Consider the following 16,372-nt stretch of genomic DNA (forward strand, 5'->3'; position numbering starts at 1 on the left):
TAACATCAAACATTTAACTGTTAAACCATATCTGTCTTTTTACATATATTATTACTGTTTAGTGAGTTGCAGTTGTGTAGTACGCAGTGACAGTGGTGGACGCAGACTATGTGAGGGCCAGGGGCCAAAAAATTAAAGGGCACCAGCCTATGACTACATGGGAACCAAACCCCAGCCTCCAGTGTGAAAGTCCTGTCCTTGACCCACCCATCCACCCTGGCCAGTTCTCAATGAGTATTCATGACACTGATACTAGCCGCAGCCTGAAATTAAAAGAGAAGACAGCCTTGTTCATAGATTACAGACATCAGCCAAGATCATTTCCTCATTCAACTCATATAAACACCACCATGAATGAACACAGAGACCGCAGCACACACAATCTCAATTCCCCATCAACAAGGAAATGATAAGCCTGGCTTGAGTAAAAGGTTTTCAGATTGTAGTTGGGCTGGATGCACTTAGCCTCTTTCACCGCAGAGTGGTCCAGTCTACCTTGATTGGATCTTGTGATTTGAGATACCATGGCAGTATATGAGGCAGTGCAATTCCATGTTATATGTTTGGATCATCTTGAAGCAAGATTTGACATGAATGGGCAGTGAGCTTTAGGATAAGCAGGATGTATTTTGTACCTGCAGAGGTATACGCTAAAAGTGAGGTAGGTAAACCAGAGAAGAGGAGAAGAGGATTTTAAATAGATAGTATTAAATACAATGAGTAGAAATAAAGTTGGTACATGGGCATGAATTAGATGCCTTTTTGGTGAAGTGGCACATTAATTGGAGAGCAGTTGTTTAAGTATTCAAATCCTAAATGATCGGTATTAATCAGCAAAGCATTTCAGAGTTAAATTCTTATTACATGACTATTACTAATACTAATGTGCAAGCAGCATTTTGAAGTCATAGCTGGTCATTGGGGACTAATTTTCACACAGCTATTTAATATATTATTGGGTGCTTTCATATTTGATAACGTCTCATACTTTATAAGATCATCATAGAGTGTAAAATCTACAAAGTGACCATCATCACTAGCAGTCAGATAACTGCAGTGGAGTAAAATTACAATGACTCCCTTATAAATCTGGCACTGTAGAATTTTAAAGTTGCATAATGTACAAATACTCAAAGATAGTAGGACTACCTTACTGTTGCACTTGAGATATGCTGGTAAAAGTTTATTTTGTGAAACACCAAACAGCAGATTTTCATGTTTATAAGCTAAAATTGTATTGAACTTGTGGGCTATAGACCACAGGTTGACCAACATACTATCAACATATAATACACATTGCACACACATCACATACGCCCTTCTTAGTGGTTAGCTGGTCGATATATTGTCGCATAGGGTAAGCAGCTAGTTCCCTTGATGAGGAAGGAAGGAAGGAAGGAAGCGGACAAGGAGGCACCGAGGAGGCAGTGTGAGTGTTGGAATGGGACACGGCTTTGTTCAACAGGGAGGGCAGACGAGCACAGTTGCTCTGCCTGCTAGAATCGCTAAATCCTATCTGCTAGGGCGGACTGTGCTGCCTTATCTTTGTCGAGCTGAGCTGGAGCGTATTTTACACTTATTTGTCCTTTTCTGGACTCGACGGTTTTCTGTTGAGGGATGTCAAAGCGCGTACGAAGCAGAGAGGTCTGCGCTGATTGCAGTGCTCTGGGTAATGATGTCAAACAAGCTAGCTTTAGCTGCCTAGCTAGCCAGCTAGCCCTTACTACAGTATACGTCCAGTTAGCTAACCCGGTTAACCTTTCCAACCGCTGGTAACTAGCTGTAAATTAGGTAGATAGCCACCGTAAATTGTAATGATTGTAAATTTTCTTCCTGTTGGAATATTCGTTAAAATATGCCGTGTGTGTGTTACCACATTAACTTGTCTGATACTGGAACTCTTGGTTTGAATTGCCCTCGGTTGTTGTTTAGAGTCAAACGTTAACGTTTGGTTAACTCAATCAGAGGAATTAGCTTCTTTCGTTAGCCAGACAACAAGTTGCTAATGTTGCTGCACAACAGACCCACGCCTGACTGCATTAGTGATTGTGATTTTGGATGTGTCGAAACATTAGGAAGCAACTATCCTGTAGGTATATATTTTATTTGTCGCTAGCAGTTAGCGAATAACACGCCTGTTTAGAATCGTTCATTTATCATAAAAGCTTCAGTTAAAGGTTTTGTGTAAGTTAACCTTATTGATCACCTGACGTTGGACTGTTAGGTTAACTCACATTTGCATCTTATTCTAGAGCCACGCTGGGCCTCTGTCAACAGGGGTGTGTTGATCTGCGATGAGTGCTGCAGCATCCATCGAGGTCTGGGGCGACACAGCTCCCAAGTCAGACATCTGACTCATTCTTCATGGCCATCCTCCCAGTTGCAGGTGAGGAGACAGGGACGTATATCCCATAATACACCAAACATCCAGATGCAAATGGGTAGAATCTATGTATCAGAAGTGTGATAGATGATACAGTGGTAATCAATTGACTAGACTAGAGCAACCTTTCATATAATGGAAATGGGTGGTGGTGTGGTTTCATGTTTTAGATGGTCCAGACGCTGTACGGCAATGGAGCTAACTCCATATGGGAGCATAGCCTTCTGGACCCTTCCTCTTCAGTGAGTGGAAAGCGCAAAGCCAACCCCCAGGACAGAGTTCAGTAAGTGCTTTTAAGGATTTTCATGTGTCACTGCTGATTTTGGTATGCTTGTTTGCACTTTGATATAAAGCTCTATTGGCTAAATTGATTTTCATAGTTAAGGTCAGTGAACATGCACAATTGGCCCTCTGTACCACGAGCATGACTCAGGGCCCGTCAGCCTCAAGTAACTTTAAGAAATGACGTGATTTGATTGTGCAGATAGGAAAATTTGCAACAAAATGAATGTTCAGTTAAATGCAAGTTGCAACATCCAAATTTTTTTAGCTATCCGGGTTTGATTTGACAAATGTGTCGATTAACTGAGTGATTGTATGCGCCGTAACCCAACAACAAAAAAACAAAATGAGAGATGTGATGCAGTCGCCCACATCCACTGCCAGGTGTAAACACAGTGTCCGTCTGGTGTCTGGCTGGTGGAGTAAAGATAAACAGCCAGCCACATATAAACACAGCCATGTTGAGTCCGACCCTCACAGTCAGAGCAAACACATTCAATCACCAGACAACGGAGAGAAACAGTTGGAGAGCATGCATGGCACCGAACACGAGGCATCTATCCTTGATCCCAAATAAAAGTTTCAAGATGAATGCTCTCTTATTGTGTATTTCCACCGCAGGGGACGAAGAAACTTTTGATGAACTCTGCAACTAAACCTGCGTTTCAAATCGGAGGAGACAGGACTAAATTGAGTCCCTCTTGGATAGCTCTAGGTGTCGAAAAAGGTCCCTTTGTGGGGATTGTATTTCTGATGGTTCAGGAACTATTTGCAGCAACGGTCAGACATGGACAATGCAGCTGTGTCAACTTCCTTTATTAACAAAACAAGGAAGTATTCGAGCATTGACATCAGGACAAAGGGTGGCATTTTCTTGTTGTTTATTAACGTAAAAAAACAAAGTTAGGCTTTGTTTTTGGCTTCTCCATTAACGTATACTGTGCTGTACTCTATCAGAGATCAACAGAGTTAAAGCTGGTCATATGACAGAGAGGAAGGACAGATATAGTCAGAGTGTGGGTGTGAATGTCTTCCACATTTTGTAACACTTCTAGCAAGAGAGGGGAGTTTCTGGCAAAAGCTTTTTTTTCCTGTGTTGTGGTATAGTGTATTATTTTATTGAGGAATGTGAAAATTTTGTGTCTGATTTCAATATTAGACATCAAAAGATCCCCAGTTGAGCTCTGAATGCTGTGTGTCTTAAACAAACATATATAGTTGATTATGGCACGTGGGAGATGCTTGAAAATAGCAATGGTGGTTCAGATTTTCATGGTTTTAAATGTGAGCATCTTTCATTGTTTCCAGTCCAAACAAGACAGAGTTCATCAAGGCCAAATATCAGATGCTGGCGTACGTCCATCGGATGCCTTGTCGTGAGGATGACAGCGTAACAGCAAAAGACCTCAGCAAGGTGAGAAAGGCTCTGTTTTTGGGTCTTGTGTGGTTTTTGAACTTCTCTGCATTCTTCCTTTTCCAGCATTTTCATGCATAGGAATAACCCAACCTTGTCCCATGCAATAAGCTTCTTGTAGTGAAGCCGATGGCAATGTGGTGAGATAAAGTCAGACATGTGTCCTCTGAATACCACAATTTACACTGGCTTGGTTTGCCATTTTTGGTTTTTAACTTTGATTAGCTGACCACTTCCTTCTAAGTTGAGAAATGTTTGGCCTGTTTCTACATCGATATTTATTGTTCAGTGGAACTTTGTGCAATGCCTATTGTGCATCCCTTATGTGCAGTAATCTCAATTTCTAGCAGAATAATGCATTATGTCCATCAGTTCTGGGCAAGTCTGTCTTCACAATCAGATTAAAACAAACTGCTTGTTGGTCTCCTTTCAGCAACTCCATTCCAGTGTACGGACTGGCAATCTGGAGACCTGCCTAAGACTCTTATCTTTAGGAGCACAGGCCAACTTCTTCCATCCAGTAAGTGTAGTGGAATTAGCAAAAAATAAATAGAACATTTGTGGAGTTTACATTAAGATAATTCTAATAAACGGTGTTGTTTTTTGGGACAACAGGAGAAAGGAAACACCCCACTACACATAGCAGCAAAAGCGGGACAAATGTTACAAGCAGAACTGTTGGCAGTTTATGGAGCTGATCCCGGGGCTCTGGACTCCAGTGGAAAGACCCCCATTGATTATGCAAGGTAAAACAGGGCCTATGCTTGAATTGATCCTTTTATTTGTTTCACTTAAGTCTGTACCAACATGGTTACTAACACATTGTGATTTTAGAGATGCAACAATATGGAAAATATCATTTCGAAGCGTTGAAGTCTCAACGCAAGTTCATAGGCCACCGCTGTCACACATGATCTCTGGTGAGCGCTGTGGTTTAATCACACCGTGTGGGCTGTATAGAACACATAGCAGACTGCCAACAGTTTTTACTATTGTTGTGGTTCACGTAGCCTGCAGTGTGTCTGCAAGTGTTGCCTTAACAGGCACAGCCCAGCTCACTGGTGCCTGTGCTACAGGAAATGATACACATCCTTTGGAGATTTAAGCGTGTACACAGAAAAAAACTGTCAAAAATGTGTACCATTTATATGTTGGGGTGTTAATGAGGAAATGTTGCAGGTTATGACTGAAAACGAAAGTGGCAGAAACGGGTAGAAATGGGAAGATAAAGCAACTTAGAAACTGGAAAAAAAAAGTCTCCTGCTCAAATGGCTAAGATATTTAGCATGCCTCACACCACAATGAACAGTAGACACAGGCCCATTGCATTTATCAGTCTGACCAGCACAATAAGAGTATGACTAAGTGAGGTAGGAGAGTAAGGAAAAACTCAGTGTGCTAGCTGACTCAGCTCGACTAGTTTAGCAAACGTGGGAATGAAGACCTAGAAATAAAAAATAGAAACTATCTGCATTGAAGAGACATGTGAGCTAAAGAATCGCTGCCTTGTTTAACTTAGAGAAATCCATCTATTTCATGGTGTTTATGGCGTAACCGAGGCTCAGTGGTGTGTAAGCATGACTGGCCAGCTAACACCCACAGAGCTTCAACTAAACCAAACCAGCTTTGCACTCTTAATAAGAAATGTATTGTTTTTGTGAACTTTTGCCAGAGGTTTGATTTAAAGGTATTCTACCTGAGGCAGTCTTTAGCTTTAGTCCTGGGCCATCTTTCTGAAACATGACCTTTTATTCCTAATCTGTGCAGACAAGCTGGACATCAGGAGCTGGCAGAGAGGCTAGTGGAGATACAGTATGAACTCACTGACCGGTTAACATTTTACCTTTGTGGTAGACGACCAGGTAAGTCGGCACATCAAGCGTAGCTGCTGCATGGCATTTTAGAGCTCATGTTCTTTCTTTTTCTCTGTGGTCGTTGCTCTCTCTCATGTCCTCGTTGTGTTGTAGATCACAGAAACGGACAACACTTCATCATCCCACAGATGGCAGACAGGTAAAAGTTATGCTTTAAGTCGTAGGAGGGATTTTGTTTTCTATCTGTTAGTAACAAAAGTTGAGCTCTTGTCATGCACAGAAATAAAGCGGCATTATCAGTTCTCCAGGCTGCTAGCCAATGCTGCATTTTTACTTTTGCTCTTTGTTCACAAAATAATTCCAATCTTATTCTTCCTATGCCGCATTCTTTTGATGGATAAGAAATAAGTAAGTCTTTTTGTTTTGCCTTCGTGTGTGCCTCTCTGTTTGTTCATGATTTTTTCAGCAGAAAAATAATCAATTTGAATTTTTCGTTCAAAGCAGCTTGGATTTGTCAGAGTTTGCAAAAGCTGCAAAGAAGAAGCTGCAGTCGGTGAGACATTTCTACATGTTGTTTGAGGTCCAAAGTTCCTTCTCTTATTAAGCCACTGTTCAATTGTTATAAAGTGAATCAGTAATTCTGTGTCATTTTGTTGCAGCTAAGTAACCACCAGTTTGAAGAACTTGCCATGGATGTCTATGATGAAGTTGACAGACGAGAAACAGATGCAGGTGAAACTCTAAGATTAGTAAATACATGATAAATATAATGCTGTTCATGTCTGCATTTTCATTTCTATCCTCTGTTATATAAATGTTATTCTGTGTTTCTTCCAGTGTGGTTGGCCACTCAGAACCACAGCACACTTGTCACAGACACCACAGTTGTGCCTTTTCTGCCCGTCAATCCAGAGTACTCATCTACCAGAAACCAGGCAAGTGACTGCACCACTGTTGACCCCTGTGTACTCTTCAATTTGTTGTGTGACTACTGGATTTAACAGTGCTGCCGTACTTTTTCGTGTTTTGATGCATCTGTTTTCTCAGGGTCGTCAAAAATTGGCAAGGTTTAGCGCTCATGAATTTGCCACCCTGGTCATCGATATTCTAACTGATGCGAAACGACGGCAGTGGGGTAATTCCTGCGAAAGTCCCAAAGGTGCAGTATGTCTTTCAGTTTTTGTTTCTAACGGACCTTGAATTTCCTTGTGAATGTACTTTTTGCACTTAAACGTGGACCATGTGGCTCAGCTACATAGGCCACAGTTAGAATATGGACCACATGTACTGATGTTAGAGCAGAAATGTAGCCAAACACAGATTGGAGATTTTACCATGAAAACTGTAAAGCTATAAATTACAGCAAACCACATCACAGCTTGTTTTCTTCTTTGTGCATACTAAAGGAAGATTGTTAGGACTAATGAGGAAGAGCAAGTCCTGACTTTTTGGATTCAGTAAAAGCAAAATAAAATGTGTGCCTAAGCTATTTGATTTATGCCGCTGCCTGTAGCCAGCAGGCCCTGTTTGATCTCTAATGCTTTGATCTGGTGGTCTGCCTGCAGACAATGTGGAGCTCATCCTTCAGGGAATAGACAGTTGCCATAACAGTGAGAGCCAGGACAACGACCAGCCGGATTATGACAGTGTGGCATCAGATGAGGATCCAGTGCAAGAGGCCACCTGTGGGGACAGCTGCAATGATAGACGGACCAAGGTACATTTTTTTTAAATATTTAAATACATCTTGCTTTACTTTTTAAACCAATGAAATGAATCCTGCTCTACGTAACGTGTTCTGCCACAGAGCTCGGAGTCTTCTGACCTGTCCGACGGACCAATCACAGTGCAGGAGTTTATGGAGGTGAAGAGCGCTCTCACTGCATCAGAAGCCAAAATACAACAGCTTCTTAAAGTCAACTGTCACCTTAGTGAAGAGCTGCGGCTGATGCAGGGCAAGGTTAGTAAATTCACATAAAACTGATGAGCAAAGTGGGAATAGCACTGCAGATTGATTTCCATCTCTTTAATTAGATGGTAGATACACATTAATATTTCAAGATCCATAGTTAGAGGTCACTTTATTCTGGATGACTGGTATTTACATCCTCTCTGATACTCGCCATGTTTGTATCTTTTCTTTCCTCTTGGCTCCAGAACACAGTTTGTGCTAAAATATTAAAATTGTGTGTGCAAGACTTGATCCCTCTCCATGTTACCAGAGACATTTAGAAATGTGGTTTCACCCAGGGACATTAGTAATTTATGTTCAGGTCATGCCAGTTTGAGTGTGTCAGACACTCAGCCTCTTCCCTCCTTGAAATTATACTGTGTGTGAATTATACAGTGCTGAAGACCAGATTTTGACATATAAATGGATGAAAATACCGCAGAAGGCCATTACCCAATACTTCTTGTAATTTCATTTTTCAAATTCTTCCCTACGAGTGCTGCAGCAGAGAAAATGGCTGCTGTGTTTCTGGATGGGGTAAAATTCCTGTGGTAATAATTAACAAATCACCAGACTTCCTCTGTTATGCAGCTCAGCGAAACGGCTAAACTGGATCAGATGTTCCAGCGCTTCGCGGTTAAAACAGAGCGAGGATTCACGGAGTCCTGAGTCAGATGCCAAAAGAACAAAGTACTAATCAGCAAATGGTAACCACTGAGGACATTATGATCCTTCATCGCATATCTACAGAACCATAAAACCGCCACATCCAGTCACAAACCACTTAAATGCTGCAATGGGAAGAGTTTGAGTGTGTGTGAGTCACCACAGTAATCAACGCTGTGCTCACCATTACAAAAATGTCATTAAATTAGATCAGCGACGCCTCCAGAAGGCATGTAGCAAGCAACCAATCTTTATTTTTATCGATCCACGCATATCACGACATTCAGTTCCTTATTTCTTATTAGCACTAACAAGTCCCACTTAGCCCCAGTGGTATTTAGACATGCAAGATTTTTCAGTTTCACTTGGGGTTTTTTTTTTCTGATACTGTGGTGACACCTGAAAAAACTCAACAGCAGTGCCCGATTTCATTATTCTAATAAGTTTCTTTGATCAAATCTGTTTCTACCTTTTCAACACTCGATAAACTCATCTCAATCCGTCTCAAATGTGTGTCGACTGTATAACTGTCCGTTTCGTTCGGGACACATGAAGTGATGGAAATGGAGTCATAGTCCCTCACAGGCAGCTCCAGGATCATTCCTCTGGCGATCTGATGAATTTAGTTGAAGTTTGCCTGTCCTCAGTTGCTAATAATGTTGCCAAATGCATCATCTTATGGACAGACCCAATTTGCAAGCTTAGAAAACGTGCGTCTAAAAAAGACAAGAAGGTTTGTCACCCACGCTTCCATTTTGGGAGATGGCAGCATTTCATTTGGTTTTTGCTCATATGCCTCAAAGTACTCCACAGCCCACTTTCTGTTTCTCTTCAGTTGGCCGAGAGACAGTGTTAACACAATGTGCTGCCTCCTCCTGCTGGTTTATTTACTTCTTAACCATACTGATGTTTTTTTCCGAACAAAAGTGGCCATTCCAGTCCCTTATCGTCCTCACCCTTCTTCCACCCACCAAAGCCTCAATTGCTGACGCGGTGGAACTCCGAGACAATAACAAGCTGACGATCCTTAAAATCTCTGCTTTAAATATTCATGTTTTGTATATTGTCACAGCCAGACACATTAACTGAAGAGAAGGAGCCCGTTGTGAACAGCACTGCTTTTGTGTCAGCCTGTTAACCCCTCTATGCCCTCGATGGCACTACCCTCTACCTTATGTCCCAAAAGTTTGTTGACTCTATGATTATTTACACCGTAGTACGGAGTCTGATTGTGAGACAAAAAGCTGAAAGTCACATTTCCCATCACTCTCTTCAGTTTCTAAGTGTAATGTAAATAAGGGCAACCTGTGACGTGGCAGTTTCTCAAGGGGTCGTACTTCAGGAGTTGGTGTCAACAAGCAGTGTCAGTGTTTCATTTGTCAAAGCAGCAAAGCTTTTGTTGTCAGAAAAACTTTGAAGAGAAACCAAAAACAAAAGAGTGGGTGACAGTGAAATGGGTGTAGAGGAATGGCTTTCCTCCTGCAGGCTGAGCTGCGTTCTCTATTATTGATGTTTGGCCGGGCCTTTGTAAGGAGATCGTCCCCCGGCTGCAGTTGAACTGAAAGATGTTTTGTTCTCCTCAGCTGAACTCCCTGCAGACTGAAAACACAACACTGCGATGGCAGACCCCCAGCGGACAACAACAGCTCCAGGGTCCCTTCGCTCGACACCCACCCCGCGGAGGCCGCGCCATGTCCATGTATGAGACGGGCTCTAGTCCGAGGCCGTACCCCCACCGAGCGGAAACGGCCCGGCACGAGGATGGAGTCATTTTACAACCCTTCCCAACCAATGTAAGCACGGAGGCACGACTGTTCCTGCTGTATTGTCCTCACAAGACAATATACTGATGCCTGGCTTGGGGCTGGTGTTGGTTTTTCATTCGTTCATTCAATCATTTCATTCGTTGCATCTCCATATGAGTATGCTCAACTTGGTTTGACCCCTTTCTAGATTGGGAGGGGTCCTTTGGGAACGGCTGCTTCCTCCCTCCCTACCTTCCCCTCTCCCCTGTCCTGGTCGTGGGATGAGAGATCTCGAAGGGTTAAGTACTGAAGTTCCCCTCGGTTCAGAGGCAGCCCCCGGGGGACGGTGAAAACCCTTCCCCCTGCTTGACCCCACAGTCTTCTCTCTCCTGACCTGTGTCTTTTAAACTGCTTTTTTTATTTTTTTTTTACTAGTATGGCCTGCCTTCCTGCCTGCATGCACCACCGTGCCTCTGCTTCAGTTCAGTGATCTGAACAACTCCAGCTTTTTGTCTCAGAGAACCTTTAACCAGAGCTGCTTTGGCTCAAGTCCGCATCAGAGGTGATGCTAAAATGTTTTACCAGAGAAAGCTGTTCTAATGATCAGACAGCAGAGTCCAATACCCGGGAAAGGTAGATGAAATGGCTCATCACAATGTGCTTATTAGTTCTAGCGGCTGATAAGTGCACCCACAGTTTACCTTCGCATCTACTAATCGCACCTGGTTGTACATTTCCTGTCTTTTTCTCTTCATCTGCTTTAAAATCACGTCTGATGTTGTGACCTTGATTTCAGAAATGCATGATTCTGATTTGTATGTGCCCATCGTTGCTCTGGTGATATGTTTGTGCTCATCATGCACAGTATGTACTGTGTTTGATTGTAATTCAGTGATGTCTCTATAGGGCTGTAGCCTGGAAGGACAGAGCATCATGCTGGAGAACGATTACGACACTACGCCCAACCACTCTGAGCTGGAGGAGACTGGGTAAGAAGAAGTTAAATAAATGGGAAGTTTTTTCTTCTTGTTTCTGGTCCTGCCGATGATAACATCATCATAGCAGCTTACAGGGTTCAAAGTCACATGAAGGGAGAGGAGGAAGCTAGACTCATATTGGGTCTGACAGATGTTCAGAAAGAGGCCCTGATTGGAACAGCAGGGCTGCACAGGACTAAATTAACATATAAGGACTTTCAGATGGCGTAAGCTGCCAGTTGCAAAAGAAATCAACTTATGAGCAAGAGCCAGTAGCCTTGCACATGTCCTCTACATTTTAGAATTTGTAGCTTCTTTGCAGGAACAACCATATTTGATAGATGTAAGCTGCAGCTTGACTGGTTGGTGGAGGCATACAACCGCGAGGCTGTAATTCTAGTTTCATCAAGATCTGGTTTAAATAGAACCAAACAGCCACTGAATTGAGATTCTCAGCCTTTAACTGCTGCAATGTTGTAAACACAAAGTACAAACCAGGCTGCATTTGTTTTACCACAGGGACTCGTATTTCACTTAATTCCGTCAATGTACTGTAAACCAGGGGAAAAATCCATATTTAAAATGGAACCTCACTTGTTATGGACGAACAACACCTGTAATTTTCTCCTCTTTTTTTTTTTTTTTTTTAAAAGCTCTGTTTAATAGTTGAGATACAGTACATAAGCATGTATCTTCATGAGTTGCAATGCACACAGCTGTAAGTCATTTTCTTTTCATTTGTAGCAGCCCTGTTCCAGCCTCAGATGCAGTGGAGCCGGGGGAGGAGGGGGAGGAAGATGCCACCCTGCCATGCACTGAGGATGTCATCTGTAAGACAGAGCAGATCACTAAGAACATACAGGAGCTTCTGAGAGCTGCCCAAGAGACCAAACACGAAAGGTAGTTCATGATTCATAGATAATTAACTCATATTAGAAATAGTCTAGTCAAATTTTGTCATTATTTGATGTGCTGTAAGCCACAGCTTGAACTCTGTATACTGCAGCCATGGCTGTATCTCTGTCATCCTTTTGAAGAGGGTAAATGAGGTTTCATCCTCTGTCTGAGCTACTTCTAGGTCAGTGGTTTTCAGTAGCTATCCTCAGGGCCCAGGACCCTGCTGGTTTTCATTCAGTCTCAGCCAGCTAGCCAGTGACTGATTTACACCTGAGTTGCAAGGCGATTGCAGTAATTTAGTTAACCAGCAGCACTCGGGGGCCAGCATTGAGAGCCCCTGATTCTGACTGGCCTCTGTCCTTAGATGCTGTGCTGGGTGTCTGCTGGGGGTAGGCCTTCAGCCTTTAAGTGCAGCTGACAGGAAACACACATGTTCCCCTGTGAAAAGCCAAATCCACAGAGCTAGTTTAGCCACTGAGGTTTCTTGTGTGAACTAGATTTTAATTTCCTGTTTTGGAAAATCATGACTTTATTTTCTGTTTAATTTTGTGAGAAATATTGTAGCTGACTTGGCTTGGTATGTTTGTTGGCTTGCTTGGTGCACAAATGTTGTAGTATTAATATGAAACTATAGATAGCACTTCTTTCCAAGGTATCACTGGTGTAATGCAGGCTTTCACAGCGTGATTTTTGGCTTCCTCTGTTAGGATCTTGGTCTTTTCAGCCAAAAAAACCCCCTTGTCTCTGTTTGAGTGTAAGTCATGATGTATTTCTGGTTTCATCGGGTGTCACTGAAATTAACGCTGTTTATTTTGAAGCTTGAACAACCGCGCTGTCTGCTAGCCAGTGCTGTGTTTGCTCATCTTTGGCAGTTTTGTGACACATTTCACCCTGGCTGGTTATCTCTGGGTTCTTCTGGAAAGTTGCCCCACTGCTATGCATATGTTTAGCTACATAATCAAATACAGTAGACAGACAGTGGCTCCGGCTTGTTAATGCTCTATTTAGACATGCTGAAGTTGTGAAAACAGCAGTAATATTTGTAGACACTTTGTCTATGATTGAAAAGCCGTGCTATTGAGGAAAGCATCATAATTTAACATGTCAGAAATGTAATGTGATCTTTTTTTAGTTTAATGATAAAGAATGTGTGAGACAGTCGTTTGACCACCCAGTGAGCCTGTTGTCTCCCTCTCCCGCAGCTTCCTGCCTTGTTCAGAAAAGATCTGCAATGCTGTGACAGAGATGGCCGCCCTGTTTCCCAAGGTAAGACGACACCCTCCAACAGCTTGGTGTCCCTCCCCCAAGCAATTAAGGGATTTGTTGTTTGTTTGAGCAGCCAAAGGGAAACTAAAGAGACGGGTTAATACTGAGTAGGCTGTGTTTATTGCATTACTTGGCTTCATGTTTACCATTTATTGGATTACTTTGTTTTACGTTTACTCACACACACACAGCCTACTGACCACAATGAGGGTTTATTTATGGACGCTGCCATGTCAGTCCCTTATCAAGTCTCCATCATCTCCCCCCCTTTCCCTCACAGAGGCCGTCCTCAGAGACAGTGCGAGGGTCTCTGTGTCTGCTCACTTCGAGTGCTAGCCGGCTCCATGGAGAGTGCCAGAAGGCGGCAGAGCACAACCCCTGCCCGTCGGACATCCAGCTGGTCACGCAGCAGGTCATCCAGTGCGCCTATGACATTGCCAAAGCTGCCAAGCAACTTGTCACTGTGACAACCAAAGAAAACAACAACTAACTAAAACCCAAAGACATTCCTGAAACACTCAAAATACAGTTCATCAATGATGTTGCTAATTCCGTCAGTGTTAACACCCCCCCCACCCCCCATTTTAATTAGTGTAAGCGCTCACACACATTCCTTGACGTGGGAAAATCTTGAACAAAAAAAGATGCACCATGCAAAATTATGGATAAATCAAAACATTTATTTATTTAGTTGTTTTATTATGGTAGTAACGGAGGAGACATAGGACAGATCTGTTACCATTCTTTACCTCAGAAAGAGAACAGTTCAATCCAGTTTCCAAAAGTGCAATGTTGTGTGTGTGTATATATATATATAAAGCAATTAGAACAACAAGCAGTTGAGCCTTCTACATCGTACTTTCCTCCATAGAGGTTATCAGCTGTGGTCCTTGATTTCAGGTGTCAGGCATGGCTGCCCTGCCACAGACCAGAAGTCTGCACCGACACCTGACATCAAGGACCAGAGCAGATGAACTCTCATCTCCACCAGTGACATCAGTATATTTTCCTTAAATGTTTTTAAGATGCAGCAACAGTATTTTAATCTTGAGTCATTGTGATGCCACTTGCTTAGAGTTCAAATGTTTGTTTAGCAAGCAAACTGTGATTCATAAAAAGAAATAGCTTCAGTGCATCGAGCACCGTGTAAGGCCAGCAGTACCAAGAGTGTGCGAACGTTCATTCCATCCAGCAGCTCCAGCTGCTCATTTCACTGTTCAGTCGCTCCGCTCTGGTTGAAGATGTGTTTATAAGTAAAGTATCAGTAGTTTTTGGAGTTATAATGTTACAGCCATACTTCTGATTGTGTGTTTGTGTGTGTGAGTGTGTGTGTCTGTGTGTGTGAGAGAGAGAGAGATGGCCTCGATGGCCCGTGTGAAATCCATTTTGAATCAATTTTAATAGCATTATGCAAATATATAAGATGTATGTATCCATGTATTTCTTTATCAAAATAATCCAAATGCTATTCTATTTATAAACTGTATGTCATACCTCTAAGAAAATATCAATGTTTATTTTCATAAGCTTTGGTTTAACATGATGCTCCTCACAGACTAACTTTTTGTTCTGAGGTTTGGGACGTCTCAGCTGGCAGGAAGTTAGAGGCAACTTGTGATCTCTGTTTATTTGTTGTGGTGCTGTAACTCCAGTGTGTTAGATGCTGCCTGTGGTCATATGCGTACAGCTACGGTTTACAATCACTGATTAAGTAAATGTACCCTCAAAGTTTAGAGCACCTGTTGGGTCTAATGTCTCACTTATTGTTGTAAGCCAGATCCGTTTAACCAGGGTTGGAAAGAGAACTAGAATAGGTTGCACAAGTGGAGTGCAGATAATTCAATATTACTCAAGTCGAGGTAATATTGCCTGTGTTTGAATGTAGCCTGTGAAAAGCAGAAAGTATCTCTCTTGAAGACAGCTACAAATTACTTGGTTACATCTGCTCAGCATTAACAAAGCCAATGCAACTGTAACCATTTCAATACGAATATGCAACCTGTCCCCTGAGCAGATAATGTCTAAAATAGTGAACATCTTTTCTTTGTATGAGAGCTTTCTCAGAAGGCTGCCTACTGTATAAGATAAGTATTAAAATGTCCTTAAATCGTCTTCAGTGCATATTGTTGCACCATTAATGTCCTGTTAATTTCAAAAGGCTTAAAAGTTTCTCACTCGCTTTTTTCGTGACTTTTCATCTACGTCTCATGGTCTAGCAGTTTGCATTTGTCGCTGATGATTTGATCTTTTTACCTATTTTTCTCCAAATCGTTTCTTAGAATTTGATTTTATCTTCTTGACAACCAATGAGACTCTCTTATGATTAGCCACTAATTACTTTCATTTTCCTTTTAGCTGATGCAAACTTGTTGTAAACTAACTTCTGCAATCAACAACAGCGACTGTAGCTCAGCAGTAAATGCCAAAATGTAGTGTAACAGCAGCTCAAGTAAAGAACGGTCACCATGTCCACTGTACTGCATTATTAAAGTTTGCTAGCATTAGCCACTATAAGCTAACTGGTCATACCAGACCAAGTTAGGCTGTTTTGGCAAAACCCCTGAATGTCATGAATTCAGCAGCAGTGCAGTGTTAAAATTTTTATTTGTAAGAGGAAGAATGTGTTATTTATTTTTTCAAAACCTACATGGTGGCTCTTTAAATCTTTACATTGAACCAAATATCCTGATTGGGCCATGACAGCATTACATATCCAAACCTAATTAAGTAACCTAAAATGCAACCTTTAAAAAAATCTTAGAAATGTAAGTAAGTACAGATTTTAAGATTGTGGATCCTTCTGAAAAGTGCATGAACGGGTTCCATGAACAAAAGTGTGTGTACTCAGTTACTTTCCACCCCTGGTCTCAACCCTGACATTGAACTCCCTGTAACTTCTAGCCTCCCACTGCCTCTGTGGTTGAAAACAATCCCTGCCTTAGCTATAATAAAGTATAATTCATACCTCGACCAGCTC

General features: G+C 42.1%; 1 protein-coding gene across 3 annotated transcripts; it reads left to right on the plus strand.

Annotated features, from left to right (window-relative positions):
• The first annotated feature begins 1,441 nt into the window (after positions 1 to 1,441).
• On the plus strand, positions 1,442 to 16,365 carry git2b (G protein-coupled receptor kinase interacting ArfGAP 2b). Of its 3 annotated transcripts, none has more exons than XM_076757937.1 (20): positions 1,442 to 1,669; positions 2,253 to 2,386; positions 2,554 to 2,666; positions 3,974 to 4,079; positions 4,513 to 4,599; positions 4,695 to 4,825; positions 5,847 to 5,941; positions 6,047 to 6,092; positions 6,395 to 6,446; positions 6,553 to 6,625; positions 6,731 to 6,828; positions 6,941 to 7,052; positions 7,459 to 7,610; positions 7,701 to 7,853; positions 10,094 to 10,303; positions 10,464 to 10,553; positions 11,162 to 11,244; positions 11,977 to 12,132; positions 13,332 to 13,395; positions 13,676 to 16,365. In XM_076757937.1, exons 1-20 carry the CDS (start codon positions 1,618 to 1,620, stop codon positions 13,883 to 13,885), a joined length of 2,217 nt encoding a protein of 738 aa, XP_076614052.1. In that variant the 5' UTR covers positions 1,442 to 1,617; the 3' UTR covers positions 13,886 to 16,365. The 3 variants fall into 3 exon arrangements, with proteins under 3 accessions (XP_076614052.1, XP_076614053.1, XP_076614054.1); XM_076757938.1 differs by having other exon boundaries at positions 6,398 to 6,446; XM_076757939.1 differs by lacking the exon at positions 10,464 to 10,553.
• Positions 16,366 to 16,372: the final 7 nt, after the last annotated feature.

This window comes from Chaetodon auriga, chromosome 19 (assembly GCF_051107435.1).
Source record: "Chaetodon auriga isolate fChaAug3 chromosome 19, fChaAug3.hap1, whole genome shotgun sequence".
NCBI classification, from domain to species: domain Eukaryota; kingdom Metazoa; phylum Chordata; class Actinopteri; order Chaetodontiformes; family Chaetodontidae; genus Chaetodon; species Chaetodon auriga.